We start from the raw sequence: 24,629 nt of genomic DNA, 5'->3' as shown, positions 1-24,629 counted from the left end.
CCATGCCACTAATTCGGTCTCAATCCTCCAAAAATCTAACAGAGCAGGAGGGTAGGATCTTATTAGCTATCCAGGCTATTAAGAATCAAGAAAAAACTATAATTCGTGAAGCAGCACGTATATTTTAAGTCCCCCGTTCTACCTTATAATGTCGCCTCGCCGGTGATAGTTTTCGGTCTAAAACACGCGCTAATAACCTTAAGTTAACTAAAACTAAGGAGTAATCACTTAAAAATGGATTATCTCTATAGATCTATCTACGTAGAGGATCCCTTTAGCCTTCTATAGTACGAGAAATAGCGAATCTTCTTAAAAAGCGCGGAACTACCCCGGTTCCTTTAGTCGACGAAAATTAGGCTATAAAGTTTATTAAGAGGCACCCTCTCTTATCCTCCCGGTTCTTAAAACGATATAATTACGAGCGTGCGAAATAGGAAGACCTAAAAATTATTAGGGAGTGGTTTAATCTTATTTAAAAAAACCATAAATTTAGAATCGACCCTAATGACGTTTATAACTTTAATGAGACCGGTTTTGCAATAGGGTTAATCGCTATAGCGAAGGTGATTATAAGGAGTGATCTCTCCGGTCGGCGCTCACTTTTATAACCTAGAAATCGTGAATGGGTGACTATTAATTATTAAGTGTACGAATGCTTCGGGGTAGGCCCTCCCTCCGTGTGTGATTTTTAAAGGTAAGGTCTTTATTGAATCTTAGTTCGATTATCACGGATAACTATATGCGATACTATATATATTGGTCCCGGGCATATCAGAGGATGTGCTCTGATATAATGGTCTTTTGGCCGAGTGAGAGAATGTGCGCCCGGGCATATCCTTTACATCGATGGCCTTCTAGATAACTAGCGATTTAAAGTTAGTCCGAACGGTTAGACCTCTAATAAAATTAGACTTCGCTACCTTAAAAAGCTCTTTATTCTAACGACTTCTTCGCGTATAAAAGGGGAGTATTAACTTTTAATACTTAACGGACACGGAAGCTATCTAACCCCTAAATTCGACGAGATTTATAAGGATAACAAGGCTATACTAATCTATATACCTCCGCACTCCTCTTACCTTTTATAGCCTCTCGATATCGGCTATTTTACGGTATTAAAACGATTATATAGTCGGCTAACGTATTCGGTAAGCGAGTGACGCACCCCATCCAACTCATTAAATTTAAATGGATTTATCTCAACCAGAACGCCATTAAATTGATTTAACTAAAATGATTTATCTATCTGGACACGTCTATCTCCTATGCCCCGGCTGCCTACATATTCCACATGCTCGCCCAGCCCGTATAGGTGGTTATAAACCCTGCTTAACCTGCTCACGATAGGCATTAATACGCGCTACTTAGGTCTTAAATGGCTCTGAACGTAGCTCACGAACATTTTAAATTAAAAGGTCCCCTTCGTGATCTATCTGCCTTCGAGATCGAGTGCGCTTTTACTTCTGCTTCTCGTTAGCAGCGCGTAATTCCTTGTTTTCTTTAGCGAGTAAGATAGCACCTTATATTATAAGACGGAAGCCTTTTATAAGCTGGTTTAATGCACGATCTAACGGGCTAGGCGGGCTTCGAGATCTTATACGAAGTAAAGCTTTGATTAAAGAAGCCTATCGACGTAGTTATTTCTCTATAGCTAGTGTTTTTAGCGTAAAATTTCGACTTAATTCACTCCCCCGACTTAGGGGGTAGGGGTTCGAAGTCGAATATTAAGCTTCGAAATCACTTAATTAGGTATAAATGGTATAAACCAGCAGCTTTAAAGCTATTAATAATAGTCTCCGATTTAAAAGCTTCAGCTCGTGTAAGGGGGTATGCTTCGAGGAAGTTAAGTTTATTAATATAATTAATCCTGTTCCGCATCTTAGTTTTAACTATCCGACCGTACGATCGTTTTAACACCGTAAAATAGCCTATATTAAGAGGTTATAAAAGATATAATAAATGCGCTAGTATACAGATTAGTATCACTTTATTTCGCTCATAAATATCGTCGAATTTAGGTATTAAATGACTTCCGTGGCCGTTAAGTATTAAAAGCCGATACCTTCCCTTTATACATAAAGAAGTCGAAGGAATAAAGAGCTTTTTAAGCTAACGAAGTGCGGTTTTATTAGGTCTAGCCGTTAGGACTAACTTCGAAATGCTAATCCTCCCGGGGGCTGTTAAACTATGATTTAAAAAGACTTTACCTTTTAAAATCATATTTAGAGGAAGGACCTAGCTAGAAGCATTCGTACATTTAACCACTATCACCTATTCACGATTTATAGGTTATAAAACCGGCCTCCGACTATAGTATTCACTCCTCGTAATAACCTTCGTAGTTATAGTTAATCCTAACGCGAAACTAGTCTCGTTAAAGTTATAGATATTATTAGGATCGATTCTATATTAAAGGATTATCTTTTAAATTAAATTAAACCACTCCCTAAAGATTTTAGGGTCTTTATATTTCGCACGCTCGTAGTTATACCGTTTTAAGAATCGGGAGGAGAGGAGAGGATGCCGTTATATAAATTTCGTAACCTAGTTTTCGCCGACCGAAAGAACCGGGGTAGTTCCACGCTTTTAAAGAAGAAGATCCGCTATTTCTCGTACTATAGAGTGCCGGGGGGCCCCTCCACGAGAATCTATAGAGAGTATCTATTTTTAAAGAGATTCCTCCTCGAGTTCTATTAATATATGACTATTAGCGCGTGTTTTAGGACGAAAGGTATCACCAGCGAGGCGGCGTTATAAGGTAGAGCGGGGGACTTCGAAACGGCGCGCCACTTCACGAATTAAAGAGATTTCTTAATTCTTAAAAGCCTAGATAGCTAGTAAGATCCTACCCTCTTACTCTATTGAATTTATACAGCGTTAAGAGCGAATTAGTGGCATGGTGGGTGGTTAAAGAAGAAGGGGTTAAATTAATTGACGCGTTTTGGATAGGTGGCCCACTCGGTAGTGGAATACGTTATATCCTTTAAGATTTTTACTACTATTACTATAGTAAAAGGCTGGTTTCTACACTACGTTAATATTATTATAGCCTTTATCTATACTAAATTAAAGGAACTAATTAAAATTAAGCTTCTAGAGATATAGTAGGAGGAATTTCCTAGAAAAATCGGACTACTTATAAAAAATAATCTACGAACTAAAGTAGAGGAGCCCCCGGGAATAGTATTAATTACTTTATAACGTGCTACTCTCTCTGAGATTTTTATTAAGGAAGTACTTCTATCTAACGTATTTCACTACCGAGTCGGCCACCCCACCTAAAACGCGTCATTAATTTTAACCCTTTATCTTTAACCACCCCCTATGCCACTAATTCGCTCCTAAAGCTCTAGAAATTCAATAGAGTAAGAGGGTAGGATTCTTTTAGCCATTTAGGCTTTTAAGAATAAAGAAATCTCTTCTATTCGTGAAGTGGCGCGCCGATTTAACGTACCACGTTTAACTCTCTAAGACAGACTACGTGGTCTTTAACACCGCGCGATTTCTCGCGTAAATTCGCATAAACTAACAGGAGTTAAGGAGGAATCGCTTTAAAAATAGATTCTCTCTATAGATTCGTATAGAGTAGCCCCCCGCCCTACTACTATACGAGAAATAGCGAATCTTCTCCTCGAATAGCGTAGAACTACCCCGGTTCTTTCGGTCGGCGAAAATTAGGTTATGAAGTTTATTAAAAGAAACCCTCTTCTTTTATCCCGGTTCTCGAGACGTTATAATTACGATCGCGCGAAATACGAAGACCTAAAAATCATTTAAGCGTGGTTCGATCTTATTTAAAAAATAATCCTTTAATTTAGAATCGACCCCGATAACGTTTATAACTTCGACGAGACTAGTTTCGTGATAGGGTTAATCGCTACGGCGAAGGTAATCACGAGGAGTGAACTCTCTAGTCGGCGCTTAGTTTTATAACCTAGAAATCGTGAATAGGTGACTACTACTAAGTGTACGAATGCTTCGGGATAGGCCCTCCCTCCGTATATAATTTTTAAAGGTAAAGTCTTCCTTAAATCTTAGTTCGACGGTTTTCTAGATAACTAGCGGTTTAAAGTTAGTCCGAATGGATAGACCTCCGATAAAATTAGACTTCAGTGGCTCGAAAGGCTCTTTATTCCGACGGTTTCTTTACGTACGAAGGGGAGGTATCGACTTCTAGTACTCGACGGACATAGAAGCCATTTAACCCCGAAATTCGATGAGATCTGTGAGTAAAATAAGGTGGTACCGATCTGTATGCCACCTCACTCCTCTTACCTTTTATAGCCTCTCGATATCGGCTGTTTTACGGTGTTAAAACGATCGTATGGTCGGCTGGCTGAAATGAAAATGCGGACTCGGATTAACCATATCGATAAACTTAACTTCCACGAAATATACCCCCTCGCACGAATCGAAGCTTTTAAATCGGAGATAATTAAGAATAGCTTTAAAGTAGCTGGTTTAGTACCTTTTATACCTGATTAAGTGATCTCGAAGCTAGATATTTAACTTCGAACCCCTACTCCCCCTCCGAGTAGGGGGAGCGATTAGGACCCTAAAACGCCCTCGAACTACGTATAATTATAAAAGTAAGCTTCGTTAATTAAAGCTTTACTTCGTACTAGATCGAGGAGCCCTCCGAGCCCGCTAAATTACGCGATAAATCAGGTTTTAAAAGCCTATTAAATCACTATGTAGTCTACTGCTTTTCTCGAGAAAGAAGTCAGCGATTTACGCGCTGCTAACGAGAAGCAGAAGTAAAAGCGGGCTAGATCTCGAAGGCATATACTCTCCGAAGAAGGACTCTTAGTCGAAGAAGCCTCTGCATTAATTATGCAGTAACAGGAAGCAGGTGAAGCACCTCCCGCGGATCCCAGTGTACCTAGAGAATCGGCTATTCAGCCACGTACGCCCCCCCCCCCCCCCGGGGGGTGTGGAATATGCAGGTTACCAGGGCATAGAAGAGAAACCTGTCCAGATAGACCGATTAGTTAGTTGAATTAATTTAATGGCGTTTTCGTTGAAATAATTGCAATTAAAATTCATAGGTTAGATTGGGTGGCCGACTCGGTAGTGAAATACGTTAGTTATTTAATGTTTATTTACATTAAAAATAAAAAGACGCTTTCTCATCGTATAATATGCATCACTATTAGTCTGCTTCAGAAATATATTTTAACTACTACACCACAAATATTTCACATTATCTATTAAAACTAACCTTTAATAAGATTTTTCTGCTCGATACTAAGAAACCTAAGGTGACGATATACGAGGTATTAGCTTATAATTTAATTTCTTTATATTTCGAAAGTCTTTATAGTAAAAGATAAGAAAAATTTAGAGGTATACCAGAACAGCTATAAATAACAGTATTTTAAGAAGCTGAATCATCTAATTTATACGTCCGAAATAGGAAAGGCGGGGAGAAATTATGCATTTAAGGGTCGATGAGGGTCGATGCGGGTGACCCTCAAGGGACCCTTAGAGGGTCAGGGTCAGGGTCAGGGTCGGTAAGGTTAGACCCTGACCCTCTGAGGTGCGGGTGGAGGTTCCTAATCTCGGACCCGCGGGGCGGGTGAGTGCCAGGTCTAGTCGTAAGTCACCGTAAAAGGCGCCCCAAAACATCTGCTTCACTTACTTCCCCTTATAGGGTAATTATAGGGTAATCCTTAACATTGCTTCTCTCTTAGTTAATCCCTCGGGCGTATAAACGTCCACTCCCTTTTCACACTAATTCCTCGCTCAACCGAGCACTCATCAGACCGGTAAACACGAGCCCAGTCCTCGGGTGTAAAGTGACGATACTTTAAAGCCCACTAGAGTCGTTTCGCCGCGTGTTCATTTATCTTTTAATTATGGGCGCCATAAGCAACGCCATTTTCTCATATTTCCAGCATTAAGAAGACGGCGAATCGACTCATATTTAACCTATAAAAAAGGATTAGAAATGGTTAAGATTTCGTAGAAAAGTAGCTTAACTTTATGCCACACTTCAGTAAGCATATCTTCGCGAGTGATCTTCGGATCCTCAGCGATAGCGCGCTTTAATTTCTCCTAATCGGCTTCATCTAGCTTTCGAGGACGTCCAGAGCGTGGTTTCGTGACTCCGCCGATCCTCTCGCGGTCCTTTTAAATGGTATATGGAATCCCATATAGAGATACGAAAGGATATCGCTTTTAAATTCGCTTATATCCCCATCCAGCAGCGTCATGAAGCTCACAAATACGCCCACGAAGCGCAGGGGTAAGCTCTGATCTAGGGGCCATCGGTAAATATCAAAGAAATAGCAATTTAATAGAGATTTAGTGGAGGGGACGCGTAAAAACACGAGATAATACTAAGTCTCTTAGCGCGCTAGAGAGCGGGCGGTAAGGGCGGTGAACATAGCCCCACTTTAGGGAGTGTTAAAACTTTAGAGGTGTCACTGTATTTACTAATTTCCACCAGCACTATCTCTTACTGCCATTAAAGCTTCATACTCGTTATCAGCTAATTCCCTTTCTAATTAGGCCTACTATTCGACTTATAAAGCCTTGGCTTATTTTACTTATAGTCTCATTAGCTTCTTAGCATCAGCATCTAGTCTTTTTTTAATCTACTTATTTACATTAGTAGGGCCTAGGGCCGAGCGCTTGGTTCTAAGAATAGCCCGTGCATTTTTTAGAGCATTTACTTAATCAATAGACTGCGCCAAAACCCGCAAACCCGGAAACCCGAAAAAACCTAACCCGTAAATGGGTCGGGTTTCGGGTCGACTTTCATAACCCGCAATGGGTTTCGGGTTAGCTTAGGTAACTCGCGCGGGTTTACGGGTTACCCATGCGGGTTACTAAACAGTGTAAACATAGGAAGAGTCGTATCTACATAAATTATGCATTTCTTACCTATATCTTATTATATTTCCTTTTCACCTTAAGGGGGTAAAAGCTCCTATAGCCCGCTCTAATTCTAATACACCACTACTATTTCTAACGGCTATCAGAAATTACTTATGCGTGAAAAGCCACTTTAGCCTATACTATTTCTGACCGCGGTCAGAAATAGTGCCTAAAACCTTCTTCGACTACTACTATTATACTATATTTCCTATGTATACTTAGATTATAAATAACACAGTTATTAATTTAAAGCTAATGGTATTCCTATTTATCGTTATCCTGCCTTATACGTTTCCGGGATCTAATAAATCCACGTACCTAAGTATTCCCTTCCTTAGGTATAGGTAGTGGGATATCACACTCTAGAACTTAATCCTCGTTACTAGTTAATAGAGTAGGCTGCTTATCCTCCCTTCTATTACTAATCTCTACTATTATCCTATCTTCCTTATTATCGCTAATCGGATTAAACTCGCATATATAAAGACTATCATTCTGCTCTTCGTTAGCTGTCTCGACCTTATCGCGAGAGAAGAATTCCTTCAGAAACGTATACTCGGCTTCTTCGAAGTTAAACCTCGACGTATAAAGGTATATCATAAGATCCTAAATAGTGTCGGTGTTAAGTCTACCTCAGCGGTAGTGATAGATATCCCGAGCAGAGTTAAACAGCCTTTTAACGCCCGCCCTAGTTACTAGAATCGAAAGTATATCTCGGGCTAGGCTTATAAGAGCTAGGAATCGATGTTAGTTATCCTTCTAGAATAGAAGGGGGGATATATTAATCGTATCTATTATATATTAGTACTATATTTTATAATTCTAGTGGTCACACTTTATATATACCACTTTTAAGATATTATAAGAGCTTATTACGCGATAGGTTATTAGGTTACTAACTTCCGAGCATTATATCGAGGCGAGACCCTAACCTTTTCGAAGACTAGGACGGTAGAGACGTCCGCGTACTTCTAAGACGTGTCTTATATAGTATAAGGTAGTCTTAAAAGCTACGTCGATACCTCTAAGCCTATTACTCTTCCCATTTATCGGTTTAAAAGAACCGAAGCTTATTAGTAGGAGTAAGCATAGTTCTAATTATATAAAGATCACCTCGGATATTATCTGTTTCGGCGTAATAGTCCTTAAGTTTCTACTATATAGCTTTAAGAGCCTATAGCATATTTATTTTCTAAGGGACCCTTTTACGTCGGAGCTATATAATAGATTACTTAAGGTGCTCGAAGAGCTTATTATAGATCTTAAACATATGATAGGTAGTGGTATCCTTTATCTTTAATAGTTTAAGGGTGAATTTAAAGAAAGGCTAGGTGATCTAAAGAAGGTACTCGATCTATCGCTATTTATCGTTATCTAACGTAAGGTCCGATCGCTTATACTTATCATAAAATGGCGTAAAATAAGGGCGAAGCCGCTTTATACGCCGGAGCATAAGAAAAGTAGAGTTCTATCGCGTTTTAATATCTTATATTAGCGCGAGTTTAGCTGATTTAGTCTAAAAGGCGTAAAATGTATCCCGTCGCTAGGGGCTTATATTCACGTATATAGTGAGGTTTCGAACCTAGTAAAATAGTTAGTAAGGTATAAGAAACGGTATTAATATTACGAAATCAGATATAACTAACCTTACTTAAAGTGTTAATAATCTCTCGCTTATGCTGCCTCGCGTTCGTTCGGGCGGACTAAGACCGCTGTTCTGTCCACTAAGTCTCTGTTAACTTATTCACTAGGCTCGCTTTTATATATCTAAGTAACTCATTAAGACTTAGCTAAAGGATATAGGTAATACATAAAACTCTAATAATAGTGGTATCTTCTGGCATTACTTATTAGAGACTTTCGACTAATGTTTTATTATTCGAAGTATTATCGGTTATGATCGTAAGTACCTTATATTTAATATTATACCTCTTAAGAATATCCGTAAGTATAACACTAAGGTTTACACTAGAGTGGGTTCCGTAGAGAGGTTCGAATCTAAGAAGGATCTCACGGTACTACTAGTCCTCGTTAATAAAATAGCTAGTAATTACTATAAAGGCCTATACGAACGGTAAGGTCTGGTAATTAAGTGTAACGGATAGTTTTATATTAGGTAGCCTCCGTAGTATACTCTGCTAGCGCTCTTATATAGTGCTTTAAAGACGGCGTCTGATTATTTTCGCGGAGGGGATTTTAGGTAGGGAATCCGCTGCTTATATAAGTGCGACTAATGTATGAAATTTAGGGTGCTTAATTAACCGGAATAGGAGGCGAGCGACTATAAGAAATCGTAGTAGCTAGTCCTCCTAGGCTATCTAGTTAAACGTTATCCGTGCTAAGGAATCCTAGTTCTAGAAGGTAGATATATTAGTAATAGTAAAGTACTAAATAAGAAAGGTATAAGCATATTATGGCCTTTATAAACCGAGTGATCCCCGACTTCTGAGTATAGTGTCGAGCTACCTTAGTATAGCTAGTACCTTTAAGGTGCTTTCCTATCGTAGAGGTGCCTTAGCGTGCTATTATCCCTAATAATAGGGATTAGGGATGCTCTAAGATTACTTTATATCGCTTATACATTACCTTAGGTGCGCTATCGGAGCTATATGCGACCTAATCGAATTTATCCTATGATTTTAACTAATGCTTCGAGTCCTATTTAATCTTAGTATTACTAGGACCCCTATATTATGTTCTAATCCACTAATCTATAAATTCTTTATTAACCATTTCGTTATAAAGAATAAATGCCTTTCTGCGGTCTAGTCCTACACGTATAAGACCTTTAGGGACTAGGGGTAGAATTAGTGGGCGTAGAAACTTAGGGTTAAATGAATCGATTATAAGCTGGCTAGTAGAGGGTTTAGAAATGGTAGCGAGCTACTCGTTCTTAGGCGTAAGGTAGGTAAGGTTAATATCACTATTATATAGAGATAATAAAAACGCGTCAGAATATTAGCTTTAAGATATAGTATCGGGGAAGGGTAGAGTTAAAGATTTTAGTAGAAGGGCCTCACGTATAGGAAGAATCTTAAAGACCCTAGTAATATATCCTAGGGTACTATATCGCGTTTAAATGCGGGTTAATACATCGTAGTACTAAACCTCTACATAATAATAATTAGCTTATCTGATTTAGCTTTAGTGGGTAGAGCCCGCAGAAACCCATATAAAACCGCAGAAACCCGCGTTAATGCCTATAATAACCAGTAAACCCCGCAGTATAACCCGGATAACCCGCGAAATAACCCGCAGAAACCCGAATAACCCGCGAAATAACCCGCATAAAAACCCGTAAGAACTAAGAAAATCACGAAAACTATAACAACCTATTAAAATATATATCTATAAAATATATATTTCTAACTCCACCTATATATAGTTTCTAGCTTATAGTACGATAACCCTAATAAAGACGTAATTTCTAACCGCGGTTAAAAATAGTAGTATTCTTAAGGGATCTTTTAATGCATAGATAGTTTCTGACCGCGGTCAGAGATAGCAGTAGTCTCAAGGGAGTTTTCAATGCATAGATAATTTCTGACCGCGGTCAGAAATAGCAGTAGTCGAAGGGTGCCTTAGACGTATAAACAAAACCGCCGTAGATTACTGTATTTTATTAGTATAAATCAGCATTTTTATACACTTCCCCATGGCTTAATTAGGAAAATTATGCAGCCGCGGGTTTTTACGGGGCGGGTTGCGGGTTAGTCGAGTCTACCCATCGGGTTTACGGGTTCGGGTTACGGGTCGACTTCTCTTGCCCATTCTCGGGTTTTAGCGCAGTCTATTAATCAATGGAAGTACGAGCCCTCTTTAATTCCATTTTTATAAGAGTAAGTTATTAGGTTAAAAGCATATTAGCATCCATGCTTCGCTTTAGACTTCGGCAGAACCCATTTTAGGTCGGAACCTCCGACCTAAAACCTAACCCAACCCAATAACCTAATAACAACCCATTTAAACCCATTTTTACATAAAATATATGTCTTAGCGTTCATAACGATGCTGAGTCATTCAAATAAATGACTATTTTTTATAACTGTTCTGGTTTATTCATTAAATATTACTATATTATCACGATATTAAGTTAGAAAATTTATGTAATTACTCTGAATTTAAAGCTAATAGGTTTTATATTATATTAATTACCGATAAAAATTGACATTAATCATGGTATAGTGGTGTTCTATTAATTCAAGCATTTATTAACTGTAGACTGTTAAAAATATATATTTATGGCAGAGGGGAGTATATATATATTATAGGATAACTATAAATATAAATAGAAATATCTTATTCTTATTTAATTTCATATATAATTAATATTACACTAAAGCTATATTTCTCTTCTTTTATATTCAACTTTTTATATGTGCTCCGAATTATATTTTCTGACCGCGGTCGTAAAATCACTTCTGGGAGGGGGGGGGGGGGGTGGTTAGACCTTGGTAAGTGAAACATTTTTAAGGGATCTTCCGGGGGAGTGGGTTATGAATGGGTCCTCTCGGGTTTCGATGGGTCCCGTTAGGTCCTATTAGGTTCTCTTAGGTTAGACCCATTTAAATAGAGCTTATATAGCCAATCATATAATATCATAGCTTATACCTTTTAATCTATCTACTTTACTATAGGACTAAGGTGTTTACCGTTCATATACCCTTCTCTTATAAGTATATACTCTCTCTGCCTCTCCCCCTTACCTCTATAGTATTCCCCTTTTCGGTCGTAATGTCCTAAAGCCAGCATTCTAACTTTTTACCTACTCTTTACGATACGGATACAGATAACCTTAGCTATCTTATACCTCTTCTCGAGTTCTAACCCCATCTAGTAGCCACCTTATAATTAAGCCTTTTAATGCTATTAACACTGACTTCCTTCGGCCCTCTAACCTTCTACCGATTCCACACTCTCTTACTCGCGTTAGCCCCGATCGGAGAAAGGCATATATGTTTTATGATAATATGGCATATAAAGAATGGGTTAAGTGGTGGCTATAAACCGACTATAGGCAGAAAAGTAAGATTTCCTAGGATTTAAATCGTAATTTAAATATATAGAGTAACTTCGACTAAGTTACCTATACTAAAGATAGTGCGCTAAAGGTAATGTATAAGCGCTGCTTAAAGATCCTAGAGTATCCCTATTCTCTATCACCTAGCGGAAAGGGCTATTATAGTATATTAATAATATTAAAGCATTTAAAGATAGTAGGCTATCGTAAAGCTAAATAGGGAGGGAAAGGAGAAATTACCTAGTTCCTTTAAAAGTAGGATCTCCTTACCTCTTTATTTAGTTATCCGATTTCCCTAACACACCTAGATATATAGGATCACGGCTTACGGGAGGCTCCTTTTTCATAGTTAGTATAGGAAGACTATCTTCTCTAATTTCTCACCCTTAATCGACTCCTATTCTACCTTATCGAACATCTAACATTTCATAAGCTATTCCGATTAGCCCGCTCTGCACTATCTCTCCCTCCGATACCCTCTACTACTATAATACGTCGTCGTTTATATAATAATATTATAGAACGACAGAAATCTATCCTCTAAACACTACCTAACGACGTAAAAATCTCGATCGCATTAGATTACTAGACTTCTCTATATAACTAGGCGTTTATAGCTATTACTGGCTATTTTATTAATAATAACTAGGTATACTAAGAGGTTCTACTTAGATTTAAACCACTTTATGGCTCCTATACCGGTTTAAATCTAAGTGGTATACTCCTTAAAACTCTAGTTAAGCATAAGATCTAGGATCGGGTATTTAGTCATAACTAATAATATAACGAATAATAAGATAATGGTTAAAGCTATTTAGTAGGCGCTCTCTAGCGATGTGATAGTAATCCGAATACCCTATCTTACCTATGTTATCTAGCTTTATTTAAACTAGCTCCTTAATCGTTTAAAGGCCATCCCTCTAAATGAGAATGCAGAAATAAAGTGGACTAACCAGAAGTCATCTGTAGTAAAGGTAAATGCTCAGCACTAGACACGGAGGATCTTATACACCTTAAATAAGGTCCGTTATCTTATTATGTATATCTATATAAGTCCGTAACGCTAGGTCTTTCTCTGACTTTAAGAAAAGGGATCCCAGCTTATTCTAATCTAGGACGTAAGGACTCGGTGGAATTCTACCTTAATGCTTCGTCGTATAAAGAGACTATAGAGTTTCTTCTAACCCTTCTGTGAGGAGTATGACTAACTATAAGGAGATATTACTTAATAATTAAGAATAGCGTTAAATTAACTATCTTCTATAAATCACTCGGCCATTCTTTAACTACATAACAGAGCTCTCGAAGATAAAGGAGGTCATAACACATCTTATCTTTAAGATTTATAATGCCCTCTTTAATCACTTTTTGAAAGCAGAGGCGCTGCTTAAACGTAAGCGTGTTCTATGGAAATCAGATATGCTTAAAGCACTTATAGCTAGTCGCTTAAAACTTAATGAGTACTACTCTTAAGCCGATAATCTTAAAGGACATATCTATATAGTTAGGATAATGCTAGCACCTAATAGCAGATTTTAGTTCTTTCTATCTAATAATTAGGAGCCTCACTAGCGTGATACCTACCGGAAATCGTTCTAGGAATTATTAATTCCGTATTAAGAGCGTCTTATAATAAATTAAGGATCGACTAATACTCTAATAATAGTATTATCTAGTTTTAGGCTAAATAAGATGCTAAAGAGTAATAAGATATCCGTAAAGCTAGCTAGTAATAAGATGACTTAATACCTCGATAGTGGTATGTTCATAATCTATTTCTTCCCTATATAGGATAATACTAATATATTTATACTACTAGATCTAATTAATATTAAACCTCTTTAATTCTAGCGGGAGAACTAATCTCGTTTCCCTACGATCGCGTTACTTACTCGTAATATTCTCTCTATCCTAGTAACTAGTGCTAGTGTCGAACGGCTCTTTAATACTGCTCGGGATGTTTATCACTACCGCCGTGGTCGTCTAAAGTCCGAAATAATCGAGGAGCTTATGTTATTTCTATATATAATAAGATTTAATATTAAGGATACTAAGTAAGGTAAAGTAGCTCGAGTAGTTCTTTACACTAGCTAAGATCGAGTCGGCGAAGGAGCAGAACGATGAATATATAGAGGATACTAAGCTTAACCTAATTAGTGATAATGAAGAGGAAGAGGGAGTAGATAATAGACCGCGAGAGACATCTCCTTATTTAATAGATATAGATATAGAGGTGACAGAGCCAGAGTTACCAGAGACTATAACTCAGAGACGGGCCCCAGGGAGGAAGCGTAAGAGCAGAGCAGATAAGGATTTTAAGTAATATTAGAAAAATATATCCTGATTTAATCATTTAATTTATTCTCAGTTTTTTCTAGAAGAGCGCTGTAAGCAAAATACTTAATATTATAAGCAAAAAAATGCATTAATTATGCAGTTATACGCTAGAAGTCTGTTTATTTGGTTTACACTATATTAGGGCCCTAATGGGTTACCTAATGGGTTTTAGGTTATAGCTCATAACCCAAAACCTATCGTTAGGCCGAAGCAATGGACCTAAACCCCATTTTAGGTTAGGTTGGGTTAGGTTAGGTCCGGGTTAGAGTGGGTTATGCCGAAGTCTACTCCCTATATCCGCGAGCGGATATGTGAGCTAAAGCGATCAGCAAAATGGGGTGCTAAACGTATCCAAAAATACGCTTTTCCCAATATTCCTCTCTCGACTATCCACTATACCTTACGGCAGGGCGCGAAACGCTGTCACGGTGTATCTATTACTCGCTCTAGGGCACCTCGTAAGCTGACGGAGGAAGACCGAGACCGTGTGTACGATATAATCCAGAATAACCCTAGTATTACCCGTGAAGATCTACTTACTGAGGTTAATTATAAGGTTAAGGCCTTCTTAATCTAGAGCTTAACGCACGAAATGGGGCTCTATAAATAGCGGAAGATGGAACGGCCTTATCTTATACCGATTCATGCTATGAAGCGTTTAAATTAGGCTCTTACCTACCGCCATTTTACACCGGAAGATTAGAAGAGGGTTTTCTGGTCAGATGAAATAATAATTAAACGCGGCTAAGGTGCTAGGAAAGAGTGGACATTTATCCCTCCTAAAGGACAGCTCGAGGAACGAGATCAGGGCGTTTAAATGACTCTTTTAAAAGGAAAACAGATAAAACAAATGTTTTAGACCTATTTCTTAGGTGCTCCACGAAAGATTGGCCTTATACCTCTATTTAGAGACCCTAATGCGACACGGAAGGGTATTATACAAGAGGTTATCTATGATTTATATCAGAGAATCCTGCCTACTTTACCTATAAATCCAGATGCTATTTTCCAGCATAATAACGCGCCTACACATACAGCGTATATCGATAAGGGCCTCCTTCGTGAGATAAATATAACCGTGATAGAGTGGCCTCCATATCCACCTAATTTAAACCTAATTAAGAACCTCTGGGCGTTATTAAAAACCGATATATTAAAGCTACGACCCTGGCTCCGTGATATGCCTAATAATGAGAATACGTGGGGAGAGCTAGTAGATGCTGCACAGGAAACATAGGAGAAGTTAACAATTCGTCACTTTATCAATCTAGCTGAGACTATGCCGCACCATGTGGAAGAGGTTATTAAATATGAAGGCTGGTATACTAGCTACTAAGTAGATAGGAATTCAGGGGGTTTATACTGGCGGAAAAGAAGTGGGTCTTATGTACTAGGGTATAATACTAATGATCACTGACTGTATATATTAAGAATATATTAGGAAGCATGTTCAGATTACATTAAAGTGTGAATCAGCGTCTTTTTATAGATAATTTAGGAGGCAAATATAAGATAATCGATGATATTCCATTATCTCATGATTTATGGCGATTTAGAGGTGAGTCATATTATAGTTTACTAGATTTAATATATCCATAGATGTATTAATATTATCAGTAATTTATATATGACTTCCTTCACACCATTATACTCTGCTATGATATACTATTATACCAGGATGCCCCTTAATCCTTATATATATATATAGAGATTATAGGTATATACTATATTACTATATAGTCTCATTAAAACTAATATATGATTAAAACCTTATAGGATAAAATATTATATTCAGAAAGAGTGCTTTATAACATTTTTTAGTCTTTATAAAGTATTTAGTCTCGCTAGATCTATTAAAGACTTATGCAGAGTATTATTAACATTCTTTATCAAGAACTCAGTCAGCATATACTTAGAAGGTATTTAGGTTAACGTATTTCACCCCCAAGTGGCGCACACCCCCAAGTGACGCACCCCATCCAAAACGCGTCAATTAATTTAACCCTTTCTTCTTCAACCACCCACCATGCCACCAATTCGCCCCTAAAACTCTAAAAATTCAATAGAGCAAGAGGGTAGGATCTTACTAGCTATCCAGGCTTTTAAGAATCAAGAAATCTCTTTAATCCGTGAAGTGGCACGCCGTTTTAATATATCCGAATCCACCTTCCGTCGCCGCCTTCATGGTATACTAAACCTCGCGATTTCTCGTGTTAATTTACGTAAATTAACATAAACTGAAGAGGAATCTCTTAAAAAATGGATTCTCTCTATAGATTCTCGTGGAGCAGCCCCCCGGCCCTCTATGGTACGAGAAATGGCGGATCTTCTCCTTAAATAACGTGGAACTACCCCGGTTCTTTCGGTCGGCGAAAATTAGGTTATAAAATTTATGAAACGGCATCCTATCCTCTCCTGATTCTCGAAACGGTATAACTACGAGCGTGCGAAATGTGAAGACCCTAAAATCATTAGGGAGTGGTTTAATTTAGTTTAAAAGATAATCCTTTAATATAGAATCGATCCCGATGATATCTATAACTTCGACGAGACTAGTTTCGCGATAGGATTAACTATAACTGCGAAGGTTATTACGAGGAGTGAATACTATAGTCGGAGGCCGGTTTTATAACCTAGAAATCGTGAATAGGTGACAGTGGTTAAATGTACGAATGCTTCTAGCTAGGCCCTTCCTCCGTGTATGATTTTTAAAGGTAAAGTCTTTATTAAATCATGGTTTAACGGCCTCCCGGAGGATTAGCGTTTCGAAGTTAGTCCTAACGGCTAGACCTCTGATGAAATCGGACTTCGTTAGCTTAAAAAGCTCTTTATTCCTTCGACTTCTTTACGTACGAAGGGACGGTATCGGCTTTTAATACTTAACGGCCACGGAAGTCAGTTAACACCTAAATTCGACGAAATTTATGAGCGAAATAAAGTGATACTAATCTATATGCCAGCGCATTTATCATATCTTTTATAACCTCTTAATGTGGGCTGTTTTACGGTATTAAAACGATCGTACGGTCGGATGGTTAAAACTAAGATGCGGAACGGGATTAATCATATTAATAAACTTAACTTCCTCGAAGCATACCCCCTTACACGAGCTGAAGCTTTTAAATCGGAGACTATTATTAATAGCTTTAAAGCTGCTGGTTTAGTACCTTTTACACCTAATTAAGTGATTTCGAAGCTTAATATTTGACTTCGAACCCCTACCCCCCCCCCCCTAAGTCGGGGGAGTGAATTAAGTCGAAATTTTACGCTAAAAACACTAGCTACAGAGAAAGAACTACGTCGATAGGCTTCATTAATCAAAGCTTTACCTCGTATAAGATCTCGAAGCCCGCGTAGTCCGTCAGATCGTGCATTAAACCAGCTTATAAAAGCCTTCCGTCTTATAATGCAAGGTGCTATCTTACTCGCCTAAGAAAACAAGGAATTACGCGCCGCTAACGAGAAGCAGAAGTAAAAGCGCACTCGATCTCGAAGGCAGATACCCGGCGAAGAAGGCCTCTCAGTTCAAGAAGCCTCTGCATTAATTATGCAGTAACAGGAGGTAACTTAAGGACCTCCCCCCGGCCCTAGCATACCTGGAGAATCGGCTATTCAGCCACGTACGCGGCCCCCCCGGGGGTGTGGAATATGTAGGAAGCCAGGACACAGAAGAGAGACATGTCCAGATAGGCCATTCAGTTAGTTGAATTAATTTAATGGCGTCATGGTTGAGATAAATGCATTTAAATTTAATGGGTTAGATGGGGTGCGTCACTTGGGGGTGTGCGCCACTTGGGGGTGTGCGCCACTTGGGGGTGTGCGCCACTTGGGGGTGAAATACGTTATTTAACCTTTCCTTCTATTATTACTTATGGTATATAATTTTAATATGCTTTAATCTCGAATGAAATTCTGGATTCCCAGCTAATCTCTTAGCTGAATTATTATTAACTAAGATTTCTGGTAACTATACCAGTAGTGTATCCTAATTCTAACTGTATACTTAAATCATTAAATATATTAGCTAGGTGTATAGCTTCCTCAGTGGCCTCTTTTAAAGCTATATACTCTGCTTCGTGGATACTAAGTGCTAATAGTTTTTCATAGCTAAGAATCTCAGCTTATAGGATTATTTAATTCTATATCTAGGGATAAACTAAATATATAGCCGGAAGTAGATTTTCTTTAATCTAAATCATATCCCTAGTCTAAATTAGAGTGTCCCTTAATATATAGATCTTTTCCTAAGCAGTTATATACTAAACCTAAATAAGGATATACTAATAGATATCTCCAGATCCTATTAAGGGCAGTAAAATGCTCCTTACTAGGGTTAATTATATATCTAGCACAGTATATAGTAGTAACGTATTCAGTAAGCGGGTGGTCCATATAACCCAGTGGTCCACCCCGAAACACATAGTAAATGCGATATCTACTACACATATATCTCAACAACTAACGTCTTTGCTTTATTTAATTACTTACTGATAGCTACCGATAAGCATTCTTGGTATTATATATCAATCTCGAATAAATCAAAAACTTGCATTATTGCGGTATCGAAAATTACACGGCAAAAACTCTAGAGTATATATAAACCTCACTCACAAGTTTACTAAATTTCTTTAAACTCCCTATAGTGTAGAGGTGGCATATAAAAAGCATTCAGCTACAAGGAAAAGCCCACACAGACCATCGTTATTTAAGATATCAAATTATAATTTAAGTCTAAATAAGTATAGCTCTTACTTTATTAAATAAAGTAACGTATTTCACCACCGAGTGGATCATACCACCGAGTGGATCACACCACCGAGTGGATCAGCGACACGAAAACACGTCCATGAATTACCACACCACTTCAACCACCCACTATGCCACTAATTCGCTCCCGATCCTCTAGTACTTCCCTTCGCCGATTCGAAACCCGGTTTCGTCCTAATTATAGATCTCGTGGGGTAGGAATTAATGCTCCTCTATAACCCGGGAAAGGTTATTATACTAAAGGAATAAAGGGCTAAATTCCTCGCTATCTATCCTTGATTTCTCCTTCGTTTTTTAGTTAATATAATTAAGATTAGGGGGTAATCGCTCAATGAAGCGATAGGCCTAATTATGACCGATAACCTGAGCCGAACCCGCGTTTTTTTAAAAGCGTATTAGCAGCCTTTTCCACTATATCCGGGGGAGGGTATATAGAGGAAATATCTAGGATTTTAGCCCAATTAATTAATGCTTTTTTCTAAATTTTATTCAGAGATCTGCTTCCTTTCGCGCGGTCGGAAATAGTCTGGCGACCGCGAATCCTAGCTCTCTGCAGATGACATAGAACGTCGAATTCTCGCGCTAATTTAGCGATATTAGGCTTCGTAGCTTAGTGGAAGCATTAGACTGCTTCCTGGAGTCTTTTCTCGGTATTTTCGGTTAGAATTAGCATCGTAAAGTAGTAGTAAAATATATGGTAAATGGATAATTTATTAAAAATGTGACGTTCGGTGGGTTACTGACGTTTAGTGGGGCGCACTAACACCACTCTCGGTGCGTGTTAGGCGCGTGGCACGATTAGGAACTATCTTTTTAGATGGTGTATATGGATATGCTTTATTTTTCATAAATAAAGTTATAAGATCTAATAATTAGTTAATACTTAACGTATTTCACAAGCGAGCCGCCACTACCACCCAGTCTACATTATTTAAATCCATTTATCCTAACCATAACGCCATTAAATTAATTAATTTAACTAAGTGGTCTATCTGGACATGTTTCTCTTCTATGCCCCGGTAATCTACATATTCCACACCCCCGGGGGGGGGGGGGGGGGCCGCGTAGGTGGCCGAATAGCCGATTCTCCAGGTATGCCGGGACCGGGGGGAGGTGCTTCACTTGCTTCCTGTTACTGCATAATTAATGCAGAGGCTTCTTCGATTAAGAGACCTTCTTCGGAAGGTATATGCCTTCTAGATTAGGTGCGCTTTTACTTCTTCTTCTCATTTTTAGCGCGTAATTCCTTATTTTCTTTCGCTAGTAAAAGAGCGTTATGTATTATAAAACGGAAGCCTTTCATAAGTTAGTTTAATGCACGATCTAACGGGCTAGGTGGACTTCGAGATCTTATACGAAGTAAAGATTTAATTAACGAAGCCTATCGACGTAGTTCTTTCTCTATAGCTAGTGTTTTTAGTATAAAATTCCGACTCGATTCGCTCCCCCGGCTTAGAGGGGGGGTCGGTGTTCGAAGACGGATATTTAGCTTCGAGATCACTTAATTAGGTATAAAAGGCACTAAACTAGCGGCTCTAAAGCTATTTTTAATAGTCTCCGATTTAAAAGCCTTAGTTCGTGCGAGGGGGTATGCTTCGAGGAAGTTAAGTTTATCGATATAGTTAACTCTATTTCTCATTTTCGTCTTAACCAGCCGACTATATGATCGTTTTAACACCGTAAAATAGCTAATATCGAGAGGCTATAAAAGGTGAGAGGAGTGTGGAGGCATATAGATCGGTATCACTTTATTTTACTCGTAAATTTTATCGAACTTTAGGGTTAAATGACCTCCGTGACCGTCGAGTACTAGAAGTCGATACCCTCCCTTTATACGCGAAGAAGTCGTCGGAATAAAGAGCTTTTTAAGCCAGCGAAGTCTAATTTTATTAGAGGTCTAACCGTTTAGACTAACTTTAAATCGCTAGTTATCCGGAAGGCCGTCGAACTAAGATTCGAGGAAGACTTTACTTTTAAAAATCACACACAGAGGGAGGGACTACCCCGAAGCATTCGTACACTTAATAATAGTCACCCATTCACGATTTCTAGGCTATAAAAGCGAGCGCTAACTAGGGAGTTTACTCCTCGTAATCACCTTCGCCGTAGCGATTAACCCTATTACGAAACCGGTCTCATCGAAGTTATAAACGTTATCGGGGTCGATTCTAAATTAAAGGATTATTTTTTAAATAAGATCGAACCACTCTCGAATGATTTTTAGGTCTTCGTATATCGCACGGTCGTGATTATAGCGTTTTAAGAATCGGGAGGAGAGGATAGGGTGTCGTTTCATAAAATTTATAACCCAGTTTTCGCCGACTAAAATAATCGGGGTTATTCCGCGCTTTTCGAGGAGAAGATTCGCCATTTCTTATATAGTAGCAGGGCGAGGGGCTGATCCACGAGAATCCATAGAGAGAATCCATTTCTTAAGAGATTCCTCCTTAATCTCTGTTAATTTATGAGAATTTACGCGTATAGTGCTTCGATCGGTACGGCCGTTATGCCACCTCACTCCTCTCACCTTTTATAGCCTCTCGATATTAGCTGTTTTACGGTGTTAAAACGATCATATGGTCGGCTAGTCGAGACGAAAATGCGGACCGGAATTAACCATATCGATAAACTTGATTTCGACAAAACTATAAGTCATATTCTCACAATTAATGTCTATGAGCAGTGGAATTTGACAAAAAAAAGTGAACTTATGCCTGGATGGATGTGGATATCCATTCTTTAAATATACCAACTCATACAGTACGTGGCAATCACCTTCAAGTAACAAGCCCTAAGGACCTTTGTCTACTACCGATCTTGGAAGCATACCCCCTCGCACGAACTAAGGCCTTTAAATCGGAGACTATTAAAAATAGCTTCGGAGCAGCTGGTTTAGTGCCTTTTTCACCTAATAGAGTGCTTTCGAAGCTTAATATTCAGCTTCGAACCCCGACCCCCCTCCGAGTAGAGGAAGCGATTAGGACCTAAAAACGCCCTCGAACTACGTGTAATTATAAAAGTAAGCTTCGTTAATTAAAGCTTTACTTCGTGCTAGATCGAGGAGCCCTCCGAGCCCGCTAAATTACGCGATAAATCAGGTTTTAAAGGCATGCCAGATCACTATATAATCCGCCGCACTTCTTAAGAAAGAAGTAAGCGAATTACGTGCCGCTAACGAGAAGCAGAAGTAAAAGCGCACTCGATCCTGAAGGCAGATACCTGCCGAAGAAGGCCTCTCAGTTTAAGAAGCTTCTTAATTAATTACTGAGCCGGTGGAAGTAGTTAAAGCACCTCCCTCCCCTCCACGAAGAAGCCTATCACCGGCTTTATAACCACGTTCGCGGGCCTCCCTAAAGTGTAGTGGTTATGGAGAAATAGGGCATAAAATTAATAGATGCCTAGCTAGATAAATCAATTTGGTTGAATTAATTTAATGATGTTTTGGTTAAGATAAATATAGTTGAATCCAATGGTTTGGGTTAGGTGCGCCACTCGCTTGCGTGCGCCGCTCGCTTACCGAACACGTTAGGGAAGTTATATCTTATATAAGCAAATTATATAAGATATTAATAAGCGAGTTTATACTTATCCTAAATAGGAGATAAGGAGGAGATGAGGATATGTATATATTAATAATATATCAGGAAGCATGTTCAGATTACATTAGAGTGTAAATCAGCGCCTTTTTATAGATCGTTTAGGAGGTAAATATAAGATAATCGATGATATTCCATTATCTCATGATTTATGGCGACTTAGAGGTGAGTCATATTATAGTTTACCAGATTTAATATATCCATAGATATATTAATATTATCAGTAATTGTGAAGGAACGAAGTCAAATTGATTCAATACTGACTGAGTCGACATGCTGTTTATAAAAAGCTTAGAGAAGGGAAGGAATGAAGTAAGCGGGATATTAATCAGGATGACGGGTAAGGCGGTGGCAGAACGGAAGCGTGCGGGAAGGGAAGGCTATGTGGCAGGGCCATATAGTAGTAGGAAGCGGGTCTAACCCGTTACACCGGCCCTCTTAAATGTTTTTTATGGGTCTAACAATGTCGCAGTCTAGGCACACTAACACAAAGAATTATGTTAGGCGCTCGGCACGGTTATTATTCAGAATCATCATCGTCTTATATTACTATCATATAAGTACATCACCTGGGTGATAAGAAAACAATTAAGATCGACAACACACCCGAGCACGAAGGACACGAACCTGCAGTTGCGCATGTTGCCATGTAGATAGTTGAACCGTTGTCTGTGGACAACATAGTAGTGATCATTCTTACGCCGTAGGAATATATTATTAGTATAGGTTCCATTGAAAATCTAGAATGGCTCATCCTATCACAAGGCGGATTGGAATATTAAATACATTATCACATTACTATCCTGAAGATAATAAGTATTGTGAGAAACTATACACTCATTGGACGATATCCAGGATCGAACACCGCAGAGAAATACCCGAATAGGCATTTGAGAAGGCAGACATAAGGTGCACGAAGAAAGGTAAAACATGCAAACTGCTTACTGGGCCTTTGAAACCTTGGCCTTGTTCTCCCTTCGGCGCTTCAGCGCATCTGGGGTGTACTCCGTGTCAAGAACATAATCCCACCACCGGAAGCTGCTTGAATAGTTGCCGATGAACTTCTCGTGGTGGAGATCGTGGTGATCGGCACCAGCCCAGAATGGAAGGAAATGGTGAAGACTCCATGGGAATTCATAACCACTGTGAGCATCGATGGCCTGGAACAAGCGCAATACGATCCAGATGTACATGGTAAGAATGTGCAGTTCACCTGTCATAGCACACCAAACGATCGGACACCCGATAGTGCCGAAGCCCAAAATCATCACTTCAATCGGCGAGGCATATTCAGCAGCCAAGCCGAAAGGAGCCGAGTACTGGTGGTGGATTTTGTGTATAGCCTTGTACAGTGGACCCCAATGAAGAGCCCGGTGGGAAAAGTAATGCCAGGTATCCTCCATCACAAAGAAGATTGCAATCTGATATGCCATGGTCCAAAGGGTAGGGAATGGGACCGAAGTTGAGAGTCCACAGTATTGGGCCAGGGGGTGGAAGAGCCTAGCATGCACGTTAGATCCTCAAAAATTCCAAAATGTGGAAGATATTCAATTCTTACCAGATCTGGGGCAGTTCGACAGTAAAATGACTCAGGAGGACGAATTTGGCGCAATCCCACTGTTCCCGGAGCGATGGGATCTTGTTCTGTATGGTATTAGAGGTGGTCCAATGGATTGAAAGGTGCTACTTACACCCTGAATCTTGTAGCGATTGAATAGGCCCAATGTGTCGATGAAAATCCAGGGCAGCGAGCGACCGAAGTAGACAATTTCATGCATGGCGAATGACATAATTCCAGTGGCCAGGACATCATTCTGCATCCAAGCGTACCAGGCTGCCCACAACCTCTCTGCCACATTCAGGTCGGCATTGTATTTGCCAATCTCCTCGAATTGGCCCCAGTATGTCCCTGAGGACAAGACTGTTGAATTCCTACAAGGGATGTTAGGTACTATGACAGGTAAAGGACGTGATCAACGTACATTGTCAAGGTTGTTGTTCTCAGAAAGTAAAGAGAAAAGGATAAA

General features: G+C 39.0%; 6 protein-coding genes across 6 annotated transcripts; 2 read left to right on the top strand and 4 right to left on the bottom strand.

The window, feature by feature from the left end:
* Nucleotides 1–5,484: 5,484 nt before the first annotated feature.
* Nucleotides 5,485–5,628, bottom strand: N7447_006750 (uncharacterized protein; the record flags this gene model as incomplete). Its single annotated transcript, XM_057231012.1, has 1 exon — nucleotides 5,485–5,628. The coding sequence occupies one exon, from the start codon at nucleotides 5,626–5,628 to the stop codon at nucleotides 5,485–5,487; it is 144 nt and encodes a 47-aa protein (XP_057086102.1).
* A 1,623-nt stretch (nucleotides 5,629–7,251) lies between these two features.
* On the bottom strand, nucleotides 7,252–7,792 carry N7447_006749 (uncharacterized protein; the record flags this gene model as incomplete). The annotated part of the gene is made up of 3 exons (XM_057231011.1): nucleotides 7,252–7,488; nucleotides 7,515–7,570; nucleotides 7,783–7,792. 3 exons carry the CDS (start codon nucleotides 7,790–7,792, stop codon nucleotides 7,252–7,254), a joined length of 303 nt encoding a protein of 100 aa, XP_057086101.1.
* Nucleotides 7,793–8,242: 450 nt separating this feature from the next.
* On the bottom strand, nucleotides 8,243–8,726 carry N7447_006748 (uncharacterized protein; the record flags this gene model as incomplete). The annotated part of the gene is made up of 3 exons (XM_057231010.1): nucleotides 8,243–8,350; nucleotides 8,529–8,585; nucleotides 8,700–8,726. The coding sequence occupies 3 exons, from the start codon at nucleotides 8,724–8,726 to the stop codon at nucleotides 8,243–8,245; spliced, it is 192 nt and encodes a 63-aa protein (XP_057086100.1).
* Nucleotides 8,727–12,588: 3,862 nt separating this feature from the next.
* Nucleotides 12,589–13,375, top strand: N7447_006747 (uncharacterized protein; the record flags this gene model as incomplete). Its single annotated transcript, XM_057231009.1, has 4 exons — nucleotides 12,589–12,603; nucleotides 12,796–12,876; nucleotides 12,957–13,020; nucleotides 13,200–13,375. 4 exons carry the CDS (start codon nucleotides 12,589–12,591, stop codon nucleotides 13,373–13,375), a joined length of 336 nt encoding a protein of 111 aa, XP_057086099.1.
* A 1,138-nt stretch (nucleotides 13,376–14,513) lies between these two features.
* Nucleotides 14,514–14,816, top strand: N7447_006746 (uncharacterized protein; the record flags this gene model as incomplete). The annotated part of the gene is made up of 1 exon (XM_057231008.1): nucleotides 14,514–14,816. One exon carries the CDS (start codon nucleotides 14,514–14,516, stop codon nucleotides 14,814–14,816), a length of 303 nt encoding a protein of 100 aa, XP_057086098.1.
* Nucleotides 14,817–23,543: 8,727 nt separating this feature from the next.
* On the bottom strand, nucleotides 23,544–24,533 carry N7447_006745 (sterol desaturase family protein; the record flags this gene model as incomplete). Its single annotated transcript, XM_057231007.1, has 3 exons — nucleotides 23,544–24,102; nucleotides 24,161–24,246; nucleotides 24,294–24,533. Coding segments are annotated over 3 exons (885 nt in total), but the record flags the coding sequence as incomplete, so codon positions are not given.
* Between the last annotated feature and the right edge of the window lie 96 nt (nucleotides 24,534–24,629).

Source organism: Penicillium robsamsonii, assembly GCF_028829455.1.
Source record: "Penicillium robsamsonii strain IBT 29466 chromosome Unknown utg000003l_segment0_segment0, whole genome shotgun sequence".
Lineage (NCBI taxonomy): Eukaryota > Fungi > Ascomycota > Eurotiomycetes > Eurotiales > Aspergillaceae > Penicillium > Penicillium robsamsonii.
The sequence above is the reverse complement of the archived record's forward strand: the minus strand, read 5'-3'. Positions and strand labels throughout refer to the sequence as shown.